The 20,280-nt window shown below is 49.4% G+C and overlaps 1 protein-coding gene across 1 annotated transcript in view; it reads right to left on the bottom strand.

The window, feature by feature from the left end:
* The window catches only part of IPO4 (importin 4), a 1,872,953-nt gene that overhangs the window by 389,704 nt on the left and 1,462,969 nt on the right, over nt 1–20,280 (bottom strand). The window contains exons 28-29 of the mRNA XM_069238173.1: nt 19,654–19,758; nt 3,441–3,510 (exon numbers count right to left, since the gene is read on the bottom strand). Of these exons, the coding sequence (XP_069094274.1) occupies nt 3,441–3,510; nt 19,654–19,758 (175 nt within the window). The remainder of the gene's footprint in view (nt 1–3,440; nt 3,511–19,653; nt 19,759–20,280) is intronic.

Genomic DNA, 20,280 nt, shown 5'->3' with positions numbered 1-20,280 from the left:
CCGCCGTAGAAAGGCTAGTAGGATAGAGCATACCAGTGTCAGGGGAGGTGTCTAGACCTCTAGCATCACCCAAATCCTGCATCCAGTGTATTTGGGAGTCAGGCTGGGAGTCTAAAGGGTCCAGCGTCACCTCCATACTCTCCCATTGTCCATACCCACAAGAATAAGGGTCTGGATCAACCCTGGGCCCAGGAGAGCCCATAGAGAACGGAATCAGCATTGATCAACGTCGTTCAGGATCCAGGTCGTCGGGTATGAGGATGGGATCGGCGTCGGTTGTGGGCCCAACCGATGTCGGGAGCGTTGACATCTAACCTGACATCGGGGAAGGTCGCAGTGGCACGACCGGCGATGGGACGGATCCACGATTGGATCGGAGGGGCCCCCTGGAGCCGTGGCCGAAACCAACGTCTTTGAAACCAAGGGAACCTCAACCAACTCACCTGTACCCAAAGGCGGGTCGGATTGCCCAAAAATGAGGCGCATGGCCTTGTAAAATTCCTTTATTTGGGCAGGGGTGGCTCTGGCTCCCGGGAAGTCGGGGAAGCGCAGAGCCGACCCAGATAAAGGCTCCGTTGACTGAGGCCTAGAGAGTCAACGCTCTTCCTGCGTCGTATCATCCAATCGACGGGGCTCAGTCAAAGAGCGCTTGTCCTTCTTCGACTTCTTTTTGTGACCCGAATGTCCTGATGACTTGGAGGACGAGGAGTGGTGGTGACTCCGCGGCTGGTCTCGAGACCTTTCTGTCGAACAGGACCGTGAGTGCCAGAGTTGAGTGTTGGGCCGCCATGAGCTTTAGGGACCGCTCCCTCAAAGCTTTCGGGTTCATGGCCTGACACTCGGAGGATGACTTTGGGTCATGATTGCACTCCAGGCACCAAAGACATACGAGGTGTGGATCCATCACTGACATGGTTTGGTGACAGGAGTAGCAGGGCTTGAATCCAGTCTTGCGGGACATCCCTCGACACATCCACAAACTCATCAAAAGCTTCGACAAGTGTTAACGTAGTCAAAAAATGACTGAGGTAGCTCTCTCCGGATCTGCACGAAGGCTGGCGCAGAAAAAAAATTACTGACGTCAGCGCGCCGGAGTGGCACCTATATACGACTGCGACGTCATCACGGCAAGCATGATGCCAACAATGCCCGCGGAGTCAACCATCTCCCTCTGACGGCGCGCAGAGGTACTGCTCGAAGAAAAATCTCCGGATCAAACCCGACGCCTGGGGAAATTTAAAGGTAAATAATTTGCAACTAGAAGTCTCTACTACATACCAAACTTACCAGACTTCAGTGAAGTCATCTTGGAGCTGTGGAGTTTGTAATGACAGACTCCCAGCCCATGTACTCAGAGGGCCATACTGCACTTACAATGTCTAAAAATGGACTTAGACACTGTAGGGGCATATTGCTCATGCAGCTATGCCCTCACCTGTGGTATTATGCACCCTGCCTTAGGGCTGCTAGGCCTGCTAGAGGGGTGACTTACCTATGCCACAGGCAGTGTGAGGTTGGCATGGCACTTTGAGGGGAGTGCCATGTCGACTCAGTCATTTTCTCCCCACCAGCACACACAAGCTGCACTGGCAGTGGGCATGTGTTTGGTGAGGGGTCCCTTAGGGTAGCACAATACATGCTGCAGCCCTTAGAGACTGTCGCTGACAAATGGTACAGTTTACAAGGGACTTAGCTGTGTGCCAGGGGTGTGCCAATTGTGGAAACAATGGTACAGTTTTGGGAAAGAACACTGGTGCTGGGGCCTGGTTAGCAGGATCCCAGCACACTTACAGTCAAGTCAGCATCGATATCAGGCAAAATGTGTGGGGGAGTCAGGGGGGGGTAACCATGCCTGAAGGGGCTCTTTTCTACATGCTGGCTCACCGTGGGGGGCGAGAAACGTGTGTGTCAGGCCAACTAGTAATTAGTAGGGTTTCAAACGGCACCTCTAAGGTGCCTTCCGTGTGCATTTTTTTATAAATCCATCTCTGGGGCCCAGTGAGGGCTTATTATCCGGAGATGTTTGATACCAAACATCCAAGGATTCAGAGAAGCTATCAAGTAGCTGGGGAATTCATAATGACCAGTGTCCAGCACATGCATTTAAAATGGATTCCCTGTGCACTTACTATGTCTGAGAATCGACAAAGACATAGCAGTGGTATGTCTGCTCATGCAGACATGCCCTCACGTACTATAATGCTCCCTGCCTTAGGGCTCTAAGGCCTGCTAGAGGGGTGACTTACATATATTGCATGCAGTGTTAAGGGGACATAGCACACAGGCTGTGTGTCATGTTGTATTTTCAATTTTGGGACACCTTGTTACGCAGCTCGCAATGGCAGCCTGCATAAGGTTGGTGTTGGGCCCCTCAGAGGGGCACAAGCTGTACTGCTGCTCTGAAAGGCCCTTTTCAGTACCCATGCCCTAGGTACCGAGGGTACCATTATTAGGGACTTACAGGGGGCTGAAGGGCCTGGTCAACTGGGGATCAAGTGACCAGCTGTATTGTTTTAGGGAAGGGACACTGGCATTGGGGACATGGTTAGCAGGAACCCAGTGCACTTCAGTCAAAGTTGCATCTAAAAACCAGGCAAAAGTGAGAGGCTACTGCAGAAAGTGGGAGGGGGAAAGAGGGGTGGCGCAACCATAACTCAGTTCCCTACACGAATCCACCACATGTATTCCGCTAGCTTCCACCACTAACTGCAAGCAGGCTGAAACTGTAAAAATGAGGACAAATGGACTACTGGAATACAAAAACTGTGGTAAACAATGTTTGATTCAGGTCTGCTTACTCCAGAAAGTTGGGAAGATGGCGATTTTAGCACAGGAAACATTTTGCTGAAGCAGTTTTTAAGAAATTGCAGCACATTTTCTTATTTTTCCCCAAAAATGTAAATTTCACTTTAGATTGGCTATTTTTTTAGTGCCCTCTAGGGGAATCTTCAGACCCTGCATCCTCTTAGAAACCTCACGAAGTTATAAAACATTTTTTTTTTAAAAAGGACGTACATTTTTTGTGGATACCTTATGTGGAAAAGGTTATGAAGGCTAATGTGAGAAGTACCCCAAATAGCTTAGCATTCCAGGGGAAAAAGGACTAGCAGCCAAGTGGTTAAGTATTTATTACCACCACTGATTAACATTCACTACAGAGAATTTGCAGCCAGTCAAGAGAAATAGAACAAGCATGTCAATCTGTAATGGATACAAAGCTAGAGAAATTAAAGCATATAACCCGCTAAAAAAAATACTACTCCACAGCAGACATCAGTGAGTGTTGTTGCTCTCAGCTTTAAAGAACCAAGCATCTTCTCAATTTGGTTGAATGACTGACAACACAAACTTAAAACCAAAGAGGATAAAAGATAAAAATGCAAGACAATAGATATATTTCTTGGTTGCAAGACTCTCCATTTACTAATACCTCTTCTTACCTGGTTTTAAATCATTGGTTCCAAGGACCTGGCTGGAGATCCGCACAATATCGCCAAGATGCTTAATCACCTGGGGAGGGAAACAAAAATTAACTTGCTGAGCTCCAGGAAGCAATGGGATAAAGAAACCATGAAGAAAAACAGAGAGGCTACAAGTTGTACAAGGAGAAGGTATTACAGTCTCACTTTTGGGGAAAATAGTGTAGAACCCAGAAGCTTGTATTACTGGAGAGTTAAGTGAAAATCCTGTACAACATAGACAAGCAATGGCAGGAAGGATTAGCCAAAGGCGAATCACAGAGTCTTGAGCTTGAGGAGATTGAAAACCAGAAAGCAGGATTCCAACCTATTATCTTCTGTGCGATTACCAATCTTCTCAGCAATAGAATCATTGCCTCACAAATTTCTGGCTAGTATTGTGCCCAATATTGGGAATATTGTTAATAATACCACATACCTGGGAATACAGAGCCCTTTTCTGTGTATTTTTCCACAGAAAGCGCACAAATTCCCAGAAATTTATGACTGCTCAGGGCACGGGGAGGTGTGGGGGGAATGGGGCATTACAGGCTTCAGGATTGCGGGGGGCATTTTCTGCTCCACTGTGCTGTTTAGGCAGAGGAGTAAGTAGGTGTTGTGTGGGGTTGTTTACATAGTCCTGTACTATGACTGCCAGTGGCCCTGGGCTTTTACTCTTCAGTCACATGCAGGGGGACTTTGAGGTGGAGGATACTGGGTTACGATGGAAGTCTGGTGGGGACCCTCTCTGACCGGGGTCACAGCCTCTGGGGTGCAGGACATTTGATATGGCAAGATGTATCCTTGTAGCTGGCCTCGTTACTGAGGTAGGGGCTTGGGAAAAGGGGGTTGGTAAGCCCAGGTCCTGACTTGGCGAGGAACCACTGTATCCAGCTCTGCTATTTCTGTAGAGGTTCGGAGTGGATCAGGTTGTGCTGAGTTTCTTTAATGCCTGAAGCGTTTCACCTGGTGCAGCTGCACCCAGTTAAACCATGTCCAGACAGGAATCATTAGATCCAGGATGTGTGAACTTGGAAATTCCAGGCCTATCAACACCAGACATCATAGAAATGTGGGTGGTGAATTGCACTCAGAGTTTCACTTTGGGGAAATGCTGCCAATTATAATATGGGCCATAGTGCCTGAAAACTCAGATAAAAAATGAGACTTGCTCCGGCAACGGGAGTAATAAGCCTGATTACGAGTGGCATAACCTAAGTCTTTATTATAACTGGCTCGCAAAAATGTCCATTATTTCCCTCTCCTAGGTGTACCTTTACCAGAGGCTCAGTAACTTTGGAGGGGGAATAAAAGGGATTATGATTTTTTTTTTTTTGAGAAATGGAGAAAACTGTGGCTTATATACTAATTCTTGCATGATTTTCCTTGGACACTCTGAGTTTTGGCCCCATAGAAGGCTGGATGGAATACCACTTGTAGGAAGCTTGCCTGATGTGTGATGGACACCTATGGTGTTTGCACCTTATACCAGCTCCAGGCAACCCCCATTAGTTAGTGAGATGGTGTCTAGGGCTCTCTATTTGTAGCTGTGCCCAACTGGAAATAAGAACACACTATATATATATATACACAGTACATTTTAGGAATTAGCAAGTAGGAATAACAAGCATTGTCAAGAAATAGTAGAAAATAGCTAGGGCCCTATAGGAGGGCCAAACTATATACTAAACTAGTGGAATGTTAAGTGAGGTCCACCACCCAAGAATGTGAAATAGTTAGAGGGGAGTTAGGAGAACTCGGGACTCTAAGAGGTGAGTACCTAGGTGACCCCCCAGTGACCAGAGTAGAAGTAGTTACCTGGTCTTCCCAAAGACTAACAAGGGGACATGGAAACGGAAGTCTGCTAAGACCAGGACCAGTCCAGTGGAACCCAACGGTGGATTCCAGAAGGAGACCTGCAAAAGAAGGGTACAGAGTCCAGTCCACACAGGAGTGTCCAGGAGCCACTACCCATCTGTAAGGAAATGCCTCCTTGGCATGGTTACCCCCTAACTTTTTGCTTTTGCTGATTCTAAGTTTTGATTGAAAGTGTGCTGGGTACCCTGCTAACCAGGCCCCAGCACCAGTGTTCTTTCCCTAATCTGTACCTTTGCTTCCACAATTAGCACAGCCCTAGCACTCACATAAGTCCCTTGTAACTGGTATCCCTGGTACCAAGGGCCCTGATGCCAGGGAAGGTCTCTAAGGGCTGCAGCATGTCTCATGCCACCCTGGGGACCCCTCACTCAGCACATGCACACTGCCTCACAGCTTGTGTGTGCTGGTGGGGAGCAAATGACTAAGTCGACATGGCACTCCTCTCAGAGTGCCATGCCAACCTCACACTGCCTGTGGCATAGGTAAGTCACCCCTCTGGCAGGCCTTACAGCCCTAAGGCAGGGTGCACTATATCACAGGTGAGGGCATGTGTGTAGGAGCACTATGCCCCTACAGTATCCAAAACAGTATATGGTCTGGGAGTTTGTCCAACACGAACTCCACAGTTCCATAATGGCTACACTGAAATCTGGGAAGTTTGGTATCAAACTTATCAGCACAATAAATGCACACTGATGCCAGTGTGCAATTTATTGTAACATGCAACATGTCGCCTGAATACCAATCCGACTTCTAGTGTAGGCTGACTAGTTCCTGCCAGCCTGCCACAAACCAGACAAGTTGCTGGCCACATGGGGAGAGTGCCTTTGTCACTCTGTGGCCAGGAACAAAGCCTGTACTGGGTGGAGGTGCTTCACTCCTCCCCCTGCAGGAACTGTAACACCTGGTGGTGAGGCCCACTCAGCACACCTGAAGAAGTATCCCATGTCATTGGAGCAGCAGGAAGAAGAAGGTGCGTTGCAGGGAGAAGTGCTGGGGGCGGGTCTACACAAAGCCTGAAGATCCCTTGGAGCAAACAAGCCTTGGTAGCTGCAAGAGTTGTGATGCACAGGGATACAGTCCTGTAAGGAGAGGCAAGGGCTTACCATTTCCCAAGTTGGACAGCAGGTAGAGAGGACCAAGGGGACCACTCCAGACCGCCACCTGAGATGTAGGATCCATGCAGTTCCAGAGGAGAGCAGATTCAAACAGCTCGTCGTCGTTGCAGTTGGTGCCTGCAGATGCAGGGGAGTGACTCCTTCACTCCAAGGGCGATTCCTTCTTACATCTTGTGCAGGCTGAAGACTCGCCGCCCTCAGAGGATGCACAGCCAGGGAAACGTTGCAGTTGCTGGAAGGAGCCAGATAAACAATGTTGCAGAGCGTTGCCGTCGCTGTAGTTGCAGATTGTTGGTTCCTGGAGGGTCCAGTTGCAGTCCCAGTGGCCAGAAAATGAAGTAAACGATGCAGAAGAGTCCTTCTGGAATCATGCATGTCGAATCTGAGGACCCACCCAATAGGGAGACCCGAAATTGCCCTAAGAGGGGGTTTGGTCACCTGCAAGGTGACCACCTATCAGGAGGGGGCGGTGATGTCAATTGCCTGATGTGGCGACTCAGATGCTCCCAGGGGCCTAAATGGCAGACGTGGCAACCTGGAGGAGCTCTGGGACCACCCATGGGGTGGTGATAGACAGGGGAGTGGTCACTCCTTTTTCTTTGTCCAGATTCGTGCCAGAAGGGACTGGGGGCCCCTGGACTGGTGCAAACCAGTTTATGCAAGGAGGGCACCAAATGTGCCCTTCAAAGCATACCGGTGGCTTGGGGAGGCTACCTCCACCCCCCTCCCCTCTCCAAGCCATGCCACATCTATTTCCATGGAAAAAGGGTGTTGCCTCCCTCTACCACAGGAAATCCTTTGATCTGCCTTCCCTTGCTTGAGCTGGTCAAACAACAGGAGGGCAGAAACCCGTCTGGAGGGTGGCAGCAGCGTGGACTGTTTGTAAAACCCTTAAAGACTGGTAGGAGCAATACTAGGGGTCCTCTAAGGAGCCCCCAGAGTGCTTGGAATCAGAGAACCAACACTGGCACTGTATTGGGGTATGACTACGAAATGTTTGATACCAAACATGCCCAGGTTCCATTATGTAGCTGGACACACCTGTGTCCAGTACACACATAAAATGGCATCCCTGCACTTCCCAAGTCCAGAACAATGGAACTGGAGTTTGTAGGGGCACCTCTGCTAGTGCAGAGGTGCCCTCACACACAGGTATGTGCACCCTGTCCTCTGGGCTAGGAGGGCCTACCATAGGGGTGACTTACACTGACCTGGAGCAGTGACCTGTAGTGAAAGGGGATTCCCATGGGTGGCACAATGCATTCTCCAGCCCATGGGGAACCCCCTGGTGCCCCATTGCCCTGGGTACCTAAGTATCATGTACTAGGGACTTATATGGGGGCACCAGTATGCCTATTGTGGGGTGTACAATGTCTTAGACAACCACTGTGGTCTTGGTTAGCAGGATCCCAGTAAAAATAGTTTTTAAAAAACACTGACAGCAGGCAAAAAGTGAGGGTAACCATGCCAAAAAGAGGGTACTCTCCTACATAATGCACCCTGCTTTAGGGCTGTAAGGCCTGCTAGAAGGGTGACTTGCATATATTGCATGCAATGTTAGGGAGCACTGTCTCACTTACAAATGCTCCTAGAGGAATTGTTTAGATCTAATTTGTGTACATAAGATCCAGTCTTCAATTAATGAATAAGACAACTCCGTACTGTTCAAATCCAATATATTAATCAATATTCATGAAGTTAAAAAAACTGTACAACAAATGTCCATCTAATAGACAACACTGTATATAAACGCCCTTACATCACACAATTGGAAGATCCAGAAAGAGGTCAGAATGCTCCTCTTGACACAGTCCTGCACAATAAATGCCTGTTTTTCAGTCCCAGTTCAAGCAATATCATGGTCTTTCAATTCAGTTTGTAAAATGAGAAGGTAATGTTGACGTTTCGGTCTATGGTGGCAGTCCGAGGTCCATAAGACCATCATCAGGACTCAGTGTTGTAATTGCCAGTCTGTATAAGGTTGGTGCTGGGTCCTTCAGAGTAACACAGGTTGTGCTGCAGATCTGAGGGGCCCTCTTCAGTATCCATGCACTAGGTACCAGGGGCACCATTTACTTGGGACTTATAGGTGGTTGTAGGGCGGGGTCACTTGGGGATCAATTGACCAGGTGTCTTGTTTAAGGGATTGTAGGAAAATGCCACCGTCAGCATGGTTACCCTCTAACTTTTTGCCTTTTGTTGTTGCCAGCTTTGATTGAAAGTGTGCTGGGACCCTGCTAACCAGGCCCCAGCACCAGTGTTTATTCCCTAAAACTGTACCTTTGTCTCCACAATTGGCACAGCCCTGGCACACAGATAAGTCCCTTGTAAAATGTAACCCTGGTACCAAGGGTACTGTGGCCAGGGAAGGTCTTTAAGGGCTGCAGGAACTGTAACACCTGGCGGTGAGCCTCAAAGGCTCAAGTCTGGTCTTACGGAGCCCCAGGGCACTCCAGCTAGTGGAGATGCCCGCCCCCCGGACACAGCCCCCACTTTTGGTGGCAAGTCCAGGAAGATAATGAGAAAATCAAGGAGGAGTCACCCCATCTGCCAGGTCCACCCCTAATGTGACCAGAGCTGAAGTGAACCCCTCCTCAGAAAATCCTCAGTCTTGTGTTGGAGGATTTAGCCCAATCGGAATAGGGATGTGTCCCCCTCCCCCAAAGGGAGGAGGCACAAGGAGGGTGTAGCCACCCTCAGGGACAGTAGCCATTGGCTACTCCCCTCCAGCCCTAACATACCCATAAATTTAGTATTTAGGAGTGACTCTGAACCCAAGAAATCAGATTCCTGACGACCTACAAAGAAGAAGGACTTCTGACCTGAAAACCCTGCAGGAACTGTAACACCTGGCGGTGAGCCTCAAAGGCTCAAGTCTGGTCTTACGGAGCCCCAGGGCACTCCAGCTAGTGGAGATGCCCGCCCCCCGGACACAGCCCCCACTTTTGGTGGCAAGTTCAGGAAGATAATGAGAAAATCAAGGAGGAATCACCCCATCTGCCAGGTCCACCCCTAATGTGACCAGAGCTGAAGTGAACCCCTCCCCAGAAAATCCTCAGTCTTGTGTTGGAGGATTTAGCCCAATCGGAATAGGGATGTGTCCCCCTCCCCAAAGGGAGGAGGCATAAGGAGGGTGTAGCCACCCTCAGGGACAGTAGCCATTGGCTACTCCCCTCCAGCCCTAACATACCCATAAATTTAGTATTTAGGAGTGACTCTGAACCCAAGAAATCAGATTCCTGACGACCTACAAAGAAGAAGGACTTCTGACCTGAAAACCCTGCAGAGAAGAAGGAAGACGACAACTGCTTTGGCCCCAGCCCTACCGGCCTGTCTCCAACTTCAAAGAACCTGCACCAGCGACTCAGAGGACTGCCCTGCAACTACAAAGGACCAAGAAACTCCAGTGGACAGTGGAACTGTCCAAGAAAGCAAGAAGAAACCATCTTTAAAGGGACTCTCACCTCAGTCCAGAAGAAGAGTCCCCATCACTCTGCACCCAACGCCCCTGGCCCGTGTCCAGAGAAACCAATGACCAATGACACAGAGAGGATCCCCAAGTGACTCTGACAACATGTCCACCCTGGGCCAACCTCTCTGCACCCCTACGACAACGCCTGCAAAGGGAATCCCGAGGACCCCTCTGACCGCGACTGCCCGGGACGAAGAAATCAGACGCTTGGAAGAAGCACTGCACCAGCAGCCCTCAGACCCGTGAAGAACCAACCACCGGTGCAGCAGGGACCAGCAGGTGGCCCTCACCCTTGTCTAGATGGTGGCTGGCCCGAGAAACCGCCCTGTGCCCTGCCTGCAACGTCTGAGTGACCCCCGGGTCCCTTCATTGAATCCTATTGCAAATCCGAAACACTGTTTGCCCACTGCACCCGGCCGCCCCTGTGCCTCTGAGGACGTGTTTCTTTGCCTACTTGGCACAGACTCGACTAAACATCCCTGGTCTGCTCCCTGAGGACGCAGGTACTTACCTGCCAGCAGTCTAGAGCCGGAGCACCCTGTCTCCATAGGCGTCTATGTGATTTGGGCTCCTCTTTGACCTCTGTACCTGACCGACCCTCTGTTGCTGGTGCTGGGTGTTTGGGGTTGACTTTAACGCCCAACGGTGGGCCACCTATGCCACGGAGACTGAACCTGTAAGTGCTTTACTTACCACATTAACTAATTATACTTACCTCCCCAGCAACTGTTGAGTTTTGCACTTTTAAAATAGCTTATTGCCATTTTATGCCAAACTGTGTACATTACTGTTTTGACTCAAAGTCCTATCTATACCTATGCAAAGTACCTTACATTTAATGTACTTAACTGAAATTTGAATCTTGTGGTTCTAAAATAAATTAAGAAAATAATATTTTTCTATATCAAAACCTATTGGCCTGTAGTTAAGTCATTGAGTGTGTGTTCTCATTTATTGCCTGTGTGTGTACAACAAATGCTTAACACTACCCTCTGATAAGCCTAACTGCTCGACCACACTACCACAAATAGAACATTAGTATTATCTATTATTGCCTCTGTCAAGCCTCTTGGGGAACCCCTAGACTTTGTGCACACTATATCTCATTTTGATATACTATATACAGAGCCAGCTTCCTACAGGGATGGAACACTGAAAATGGGGACCTGGTTAATGTACCTCGGAGTCACCTTAGAGGTGTCCCCTGCAAAAGCTAACTACCCTGGCATGGTTGCTAGCCGGTCACATCCAGACTGCCACCTCAAAACACAAGTCTAAACGCCTGGGGTGAGAGCTCCTGCTCTCTGGGATTCAGAACAAACCCCTTACTGGATGGAAGCGCTCGCACCCACTCCCCCAGGAATGTGCACTCCCATGCTGGTGACCTTCAAAGGCCTTTCCACGCTTAAAACCCACCCCCCAGGCCTGCTGTTAGAAGCAGATGGCCATCCCTGTTGCAAACCCCCACTTTTAGTGGAAGCAACAGTGGGAAAACCAAACAAAGGACAGAAGGAGTGGCAACACCTAGCTTGTATCACCCCCAAGGTGTTACATGCGAGCTAACCTCTCCATTTCATTTTCATCCATCTTGGATGGAGTGAAGATTGTCAATCAGGTGTAAGCATGTGATCTCGGCCCACAAGATGTGGTCACTTAGTGGGTGTAGCCACCCTAAGGTAGATGGCCCATTGGGCACTACCAGGTTCCCCCTAAAACGCCCCCTAAAGAACAGGTTACTTACCTTCGGTAACAAATTATCTGGTAGAGACTCTATCTAGCTGCAGATTCCTTACCTTAGAATTCCCTGGTGTCAGCTTCGAACACGGAATTTTTCTGCTGAGCAGTACCCTGCACGCGCCGTCGGGTGGCGTCGTTCGGATCCACATGTGTCATCCGGCTCCGCGTGGCATCGTCAGCGTCGTTGGAGCAGTCTATGACATCACAGTTGTCTATACAGACGCCACCTCGGCACGTATACGTCAGTTATTTCCCACAACTTTTCACGCCAGAAGCGCAGTCATGGAAGAACTAACAGTATGCAGTTTAGCTTTTTCACTTGACTGTTTGAAGACAAAATATTACATGCTTTTAAGAAGGGCAAAAATGCCAAAAACATATATATATATATATATATATATATATATATATATATATATATATATATATATATATATATATATCTGCAGAGCGGGTACGCTTGGGTGGGTGAAAGCAATCTGCAGCTAGATAGAGTCTCTACCAGATGTCGGTAATGAAATATCTGGTAGAGACATATTCTAGTTGCAGATTTCTTACCTTAGAATTTTCCCCCAGGCGTCAGACTGGATCCGGAGTTTTTTCTTCGAGCAATACCCATGCGCGACTGTAGGTGGCGTCAGTCGACTCTGCAGGCGTCATGGTAGCCGTGATGACGTCGGGAGTAGTACATAGACGCCGCCCTCGTGCAGTGATGTCAGTTTCTTTTAACGACTTTCCAAGCCAGAGCGTAGAGCCGCTAAGAACATTGAGATTGGTGCGCCAGAGCTAAGGACCTGAAAGGGGGTCATCACTGTCCCTAGAAATCAGTTTGCAAGCGGGGTGGATGGGTGGTTGGTAAGAAATCTGCAACTAGAATATGTCTCTACCAGATATTTCGTTACCGAAGGTAAGTAACTTGTACATCTGATAGAGACTTGCAGTTGCAGATTCCTTACCTTAGGATAGATACCCAAGCAATGCCATCCTCGTGGTGGGCTGCGAACCAAGATCATACTACAAAGTCCTGCAGGACCGAATGACCAAAGAAGCCGTCTCGACGGACCTGACTATCCAGGTCCGTCAGGAAAGTAATGCTTAGCAAACATGGGCAGGGATGCCCACGTAGCTGCCTGACAGATATCCAGGAAAGTAACTCCGTGTGCTAACGCAGTGAAGCAGCAGTTGCTCTGGTAGAATGAGCATGCAAGCCTTCAGGAGGTTGCTTTTTAGCCAAAGCGTAGCATATTTGGTGCAAAGAAGCACCCATCGAGAGATGGTACCCTTTTGCACCGCCTTCCCTTTCTTCGCACCCACATAGACAACAAAGAGTTGATCATCTACCCGGAAATCTTTAGTACGATTGAGGTAGAACACCAGTGCTCTTTTTGGGTCCTGACAGTGGAGTCTCTCCTCCTCATGGGAAGCATGTGGGGGTGCATAGAAGGTAGACAAAGTGATGGACTGGCCTACATGAAATGGTGTAACCACCTTAGGAAGGAAGGAAGCTCCACTTTGTCAGGGTGTACAGACAAAGTAAAAGGCTTTGAAGAAAGGGCCTGAAGCTCACTCACCCTGTGAGCAGAGGTGATAGCGACTAGAACGACAGTTTTGAATGTGAGGAGCCGCAAGGGACAATTATGCATTGGCTCAAAGGGGTACACATCAAATAAGTAAGTACAAGATTAAGATACCACTGAGGCAAGATGAACGGAGTAGGAGGAAATAAGTGGGTTGCCCTTTTAAGAACCTACTCGCAATAGGAGATTTAAAGAGTGAGGGCTGATCAGATAGCCTAAGAAAGGCGGAAATGGCAGACAAATACCTTTAAGGGTGCCCAAAGCAGAGCCCTGCTGGGCTAAAGAAAAAATGAACAGAAGAACCTCTGACAGAGGGGCAGAAAGGGGATCAACAGATTTGTTGGTACACCATGCCACAAATTTATTCCGACAGGCGTATACAGTTTTAGTTGATGGACGCCTGGCTGCTAAGATAACATTGCAGACTTTGGGTGGAAGGGCAAATACCATCAACTGTTGCCGCTCAATCTCCACGCATGAAGGCGGAGGTTGGACAGGATCGGGTGGAGGACCGTCCCCTGCTGCAGCGACACAAGATCCGCCCGAAGAGGCAGTCTGAGTGGAGGATCGACAGACATGCTCAATAGCTCTGGATACCACACTCTTCGAGCCCAGTCTGGAGCCACCAAGATAATTTGGGGCCGGTTGTACTTGATTTTCTTGAGAACTATGGGCAGAAGAGAGATAGGCAGGAAGGCGTAAAGGAGGCCAGAGCTCCACTCGAGATGAAAAGCGTCTCCGAACGAGTGCCTCCTTGGAAACTCCAACATGCAAAACAGCTGACATTGCACATTCTCTGCGGGGGCGAACAGATCTAACCAAGGCTCTCCCCACTTGAGAAAGAGACCTTGCGCCACGTCCGGAAGGAGACGCCATTCGTAATCATCTGCTCTGGCGTTGAGAGAGCCCGCCAGATATTGAACCATCAGGGTAATGCACTGATGTTCCAGCCATGTCCAGAAGCCTATTGCCTCCTGACAAAGGGTCCAGGATCCTACCCCACCTTGTTTATTGGAGTACCACATGGCGGTGGTGTTGTCCGTGAACATCTGCACCACATTCCCTTTGAGAGGGGGGAAGGAATTATTTCAACGCAAGCCTGATCGCCCGGAGAGCCAGCATATTTTTGTGGAGCCCCGACTCCTCCGGAGACCAGAGGCCTCTGATCTCTGCTTCTCCCATGTGGCCGCCCCAACTCAGAAGTGACGCATCTGTCACTATAGAGAGTGCTGGTTGGGGAAGGGAGAGGGATCTGCCGTTGACCCAATTTGGATTCGAAAGCCACCACTGCAGGTCTTTCACAGTCCCCTCCGAGATCTGGACCATGTCGGAGAGATTTCCCTGATGCTAAGCCCACTGGAACTTCAGGTCCCACTTCAGAGCCGGCATATGCCATCTGGCATGTGTTACTAGTAGGATGCAGGAGGCCATGAGGCCCAGCAGCCTCAGTCAGTCTCACCGAAACCCAAGACCGAGGCTGAAAGATCAGAAACATAGCCTGAATGTCTTGGACTCGCTTGTCGGGAGGAGAAATCCGAAACAGCTCCAATAAGAGGGAGCGTCTGAGGATAGAGGCTGAAACATCGGTATCATAACCTGAATATCCTGAACTCGCTGCTCAGGAGGATAGGCCCAATACTGCACTGTGTCCAGAACAGCTCCGATAAAAGTGAGCTTCTGAGAGGGAGTCAGGTGTGACTTCGGCACATTGATAGTGAACTCCAACGAGTGCAGGATGTTCGCCGTCGTCTGGAGATGGGTGACTAGAGCCTGGGGCATGGGAGCCTTCAACAGCCAATCGTCGAGGTAGGGGAAGACTGAACTCCCTGACCTGCGCAAATCTCTTTGTGACCACCCGAGGGGCACTGGTGAGATCTAAAGGGAGCACAGTAAAGTGAAAATGCTTGTGGCCCACCTTGAACCGCAGGTAACGCCTGTGGGCTGGCAGGATGGGGACATGAAAATATGCGTCCTGCAAGTACAACGCTACCATCCACCCTTCTTGATCTAGGGCAGACAAGACCTGAGCAAGAGTGAGCATCTTGAATTTCGCTTTCTTAAGGAAGAGATTGATGACCCTTAAATCCTGGATAGGGCGAAGGCCCTTGTTTTTTTGGGAATCATAAAGTAGCGGGAATAACCACTGCCTACTTCTGACATCGGGACCCTTTCTATGGCTCCCTTGGCCAAGAGAGCCGTAACTTCCTTGTGGAGCAAAATTAAATGATCCTCCATCAGCGGCTCTTTTGTCGGAGGAGTAGGGGAGGGAAAGACTGGAAGGGGAGGGAATAGCCCTTCCGTATGATCTGCAGAACCCATTTGTCTGTTGTGATGGAAAGCCAGTGAGGGAGATGAAATTGAATCCTTCCTCCAACTGGACGGACGTGGTCCTGCAGAACCATACTAGGAGGGCTTGGGTGCCATGGAGGGGGGCCGTGTGGTGGCCGACCTCTGGCCAGACCCTCTGGATCTGATGGTACCACGACGACGTCCTCTTCTGGGAAGCCTGAGGATGGTGGCTAAACTGTGCCTGCCGTGGTACCAGGCCCCTTATGAAGCCTCAAAATGGGTGAAAGACACACTGCTGTCGTCCTGGTGCTGAAAGGCTTGAGAATCCTTGATCCTTTCAAGTGCAGCGTCTGCCTTCTCACCAAAAAGGTGAGAGCCATCAAAAGGCATGTCCATCAAACTTGACTGGACATCCCTCGAAAAGCCAGTTGAACACAGCAAGGCGTGGCGACGTAGGGCCACTGATGATGAAATTGCTCTGCCCAGCGAGTCGGTCGTGTCCAATCCACACCTGATCGTGAACTTGGCAGCATCTCTCCCATCCTTGACAGCCTGGGTGAGAGTGTCCCTTACGCCCTCCGGGACCTGGACAGCACCTGTGCTACCATATCCCATAAAGTATGGGAAAAATGGCCCAATAGGAAAGAGGTGTTTCCGGACCTCAATGCCAGGCTGGTGGAAGAAAACATTTTCATTTCAAGCTGGTCTAGCCTCTTGGATTCCCTATCCGGGGGAGTGGAAGGGAAGGCACCACGGGAACTAGAGGCTTGGACCACCATGCTCTCCGAAGTGGGGTGTTGGGTCAGGAAACTAGGGTTGCTCGGAGCGGGCCTTTAGCGGCGGCCGACCGTCCTATACACAGGAGCCCCTGTGCTGGGTTTGGACCATGCACCCAGAAGGACGTCTGTTAGGGCCTCATTGAAGGACAACATCGGCTCTGATGGTATCACCCCCTGTGGAAGCACCTCTGTCAGAAGATTCGTCCTGACTGGCACCGTACGCAAGTCAAGGTCCAAGACCTCAGCTGCCCTACACACTACCATAGCATAAGAAGCTCCATCCTCCGTAGCCACAGTAGGAAGAGAGAGCATACCAGTATCTGGAGATGTGTCCAGTCCACTGGCCTCCCCTAGATCCTCGTACCAGTCCTGTTCCAGGTCATATTTCAAAGGGTCCTCAGACCCCTTGTAGGAGGTTGGCCTGGCTTATAGTGGGTACCTGATGGTACTTACACCTTGTGCCAGGTCCTGTTATCCCTTATTAGTAGATTAGTAGTGTTCTAGCAGCTTAGGCTGAACTAGGAGACATGCAAAGCTCCTACTTTGCCACTTATATCATATAGTACTGTATCATAAGAATCACAATACGCAGAGTTACTAAAAATAAAGGTACTTTATTTTAGTGACAATGTGCCAAAAATATTTCTGAGGATATACTCCATTAGGAGGTAAGTAAGATACACAAAATATAGATACAAACCAAAATCAGGTAAGTAACAGAAAAGTAGTGCAAACAATGTAGAATCACAGTAGAATGCAATAGGTAGAAATAGGCCTAGGGGCAACACAAACCATATACTCCAAAAGTGGAATGCAAACCACGACTGGAATCCAGGCCTAATGTAGGTTGTAGAGGGTCGCTGGGAGTGTCAGAAAACACTAAGGGTGCCCAACATACCCCACCCCAAGACCCTGAAAAGTAGGAGTAAAGTTACCTTACTACCCCAGAAAGACAGTAAAGTCGAGATAGGGGATTCTGCAAGGACAACAACTGCCAGCAAAACACTGAAGACAGATTCCTGGACCTGAGGACCTGTAAAGGAATGGGACCAAGTCCAAGAGTCACGCAAGTGTCCGGGGGGGCAGGAGCCCACTAAACCCCGGATGAAGGTGCAAAAGTGCTACCTCCGGGTGGAAGAAGCCAAAGATTCTTCAACAACGGAAGGTGCCAGAAACTTCTCCTTTGGTTAGAAGATGTCCCACGGCGTGCTGGAGGATGCAGAGTTGTTTCCACGCAGAAAGACCGCAAACAAGCCTTGCTAGCTGCAAGAGTCGCGGTTGAGGATTTTGGGTGCTGCTAAGGCCAAGGAAGGACCAGGAGGTCGCCCCTTGGAGGAGGAGACAGAGGGGGCGCTCAGCAACTCAGAGAGCCCACACTTAGAAGATCTGAAGACAGTGGTCGACTCAGAGTCACAAAGGAGGGTCCCGCGACGGAGTCCAACTCAGCGAGTTGGGCAATGCAGCATGGAGTGCTGGGGACCTGGGCTAGGCTGTGCATGAAGCAAGTCTTGCAAAAGTGCACACAAGCCTGAGCAGCTGCAGTTCACAGGATTAGTGTCTGGCGTGGGGAGGCAAGGACTTACCTCCACCAAATTTGGACAGAAGGGCCACTGGACTGTGGGAGACACTTGGACCCAGCTCCTGTGTTCCAGGGACCACGCTCGTCAGGATGAGAGGGGACCCAGAGGACTGGTGATGCAGAAGTTTGGTGCCTGCGTTGGCAGGGGAAAGATACCATCGACCCACAGGAGATTTCTTATTGGCTTCCAGTGCAGGGTGAAGGCAGACAGCCCTCAGAGCATGCACCACCAGGAAACAGTCAAGAAAGCCAGCAGCATGAGGTGCTACAATGTTGCTGGTAGACTTCTTGCTACTTTGTTGTGGTTATGCAGACGTCCTGGAGCAGTCAGCGGTCGATCCTTGGCAGAAGTCGAAGAGGGAAGTGCAGAGGAGCTCTGGTGAGCTCTTGCATTAGTTATTTGCCGAGATGCCCACAAGAGAGACCCTAAATAGCCCAAAGAGGAGGAGAGGCTACAGAGAAAGGTAAGCACCTATCAGGAGGGGTCTCTGACGTCACCTGCTGGCACTGGCCACTCAGAGCTGTCCACTGTGCCCTCACGCCTCTTGCATCCAAGATGGCAGAGGTCTGTGACACACTGAAGGAGCTCTGGGCACCTCCCCTGGGAGGTGCTGGTCAGGGGAGTGGCCACTCCCCTTTCCTTTGTCCAGTTTTGCGCCAGAGCAGGGCTGGGGGGATCCCTGAACCGGTGTAGACTGGCTTATGCAAGGAGGGCACCATCTGTGCCCTTCAAAGCATTTCTAGAGGCCAGGAGAGGCTACTCCCCTCAGGCCCTTCACACCTATTTCCAAAGGGAGAGGGTGTAACACCCTCTCTCAGAGGAAATCCTTTGTTCTGCCTTCCTGGGACTGGGCTGGGCTGGGGGGGGGAGCAGAAACCTGTCTGAGGGTTGGCAGCAGCGGTAGCTGCAGAGAAAACCCCAGAGAGTTAGTTTGGCACTGCCCAGGCTCTATGCTGGAGCCCCGGGATGCATGAAATTGTCCCCCCCAATCCCAGAATGGTACTGAGGTGACAATTCCATGATCTTAGACATGTTACATGGCCATGTTCGGAGTTACCATGGCGACGCTACATATAGGTATTAACCTATATGTAGTGCACGTGTGTAATGGTGTCCTCGCATTCACAAAGTCTGGGGAAATTGCCCTGAACGATGTGGGGACACCTTGGCTAGTGCCAGGGTGCCCTCACACTAAGTAACTTTGCATTTAACCTTCACCAAGTGAGGGTTAGACATATAGGTGACTTATAAGTTAGTTAAGTACAGTGTAAAATGGCTGTGAAATAACATGGACGTTATTTCACTCAGGCTGCAGTGGCAGTCCTGTGTAAGAATTGTCTGAGCTCCCTATGGGTGGCAAAAGAAATGCTGCAGCCCATAGGGATCTCCTGGAACCCAATACCCTGGGTACCTAGGTACCATATACTAGGGGATTATAAGGGTGTTCCAGTGTGCCAATCAGAATTGCTAAAATTAGTCACTAGTCTGCAGTGACAATTTTAAAAGCAGAGGGAGCATAAACACGGAGGTTCTGGTTAGCAGAGCCTCAGTGATACGGTTAGGCACCACACTGGGAACACATATAGGCCACAAACTATGAGCATTGGGGTCCTGGCTAGCGGGGTCCCAGTGACACATATCAAACACACTGACAAATAGGGTTTCCACTATGAGCACTGGGGTCCTGTAGCTGGAGGACATGCACAGCCAGCAATACATATACAGACAGAACACACAAACCAGAAAATATATCAGAAACATTTACCTTCTCAGGACTTTTGCTGTATAGAAAGGTGATGCATTTAAAGACGGTTACATTTTCAGCAAAATCATCTTTCAAAGGCATTGCACGCAGCATGACCGGTAACACCTGAAACCGAAAAGTAGTGTCATAAGCCCCAGCAATTCAAAAAACAGAACAACCAACAATAAGATAGTAAGAGGTAAATGACTGATGGATAAAAACAAAATAATAGTCCTCGTTCTGCATCGTAAGAATTTTCATTACGGTCATAAATAACAGATTAATTTCCCAAACCCTGAACATTTCCTATCAATATATTTATATATGTCCATAAATCCACAAAGAGGGTGACCGCACAAGAGTTCTGGATGGATGACCACATAAAAAACTGCATTGCAGCACCTATAACCAACTGTCGTCTGAACACCTAAGTAATGACAAAAAGTGTCTCCTCATAGGCTTACATTATAAGGGTTAAAATACAAACATCTGTCTCTTTGGGCTCCAGAGACTTTCACTACTCATGATTCCCTGTACTGGCAGTTGACACAGTTTTTGAAGCAAAATTCAGAGACTAATTTTAGGAAGCTGTCTCTGTATATACTATCTTAAAGTGAGAGATAGTGTACACAGAGTCCAAGAGTTCTC

The sequence above is a fragment of the Pleurodeles waltl genome, chromosome 6 (assembly GCF_031143425.1).
Source record: "Pleurodeles waltl isolate 20211129_DDA chromosome 6, aPleWal1.hap1.20221129, whole genome shotgun sequence".
Lineage (NCBI taxonomy): Eukaryota > Metazoa > Chordata > Amphibia > Caudata > Salamandridae > Pleurodeles > Pleurodeles waltl.
Note: the sequence above shows the minus strand (reverse complement) of the source record. Positions and strands in the feature narration are given on the sequence as shown.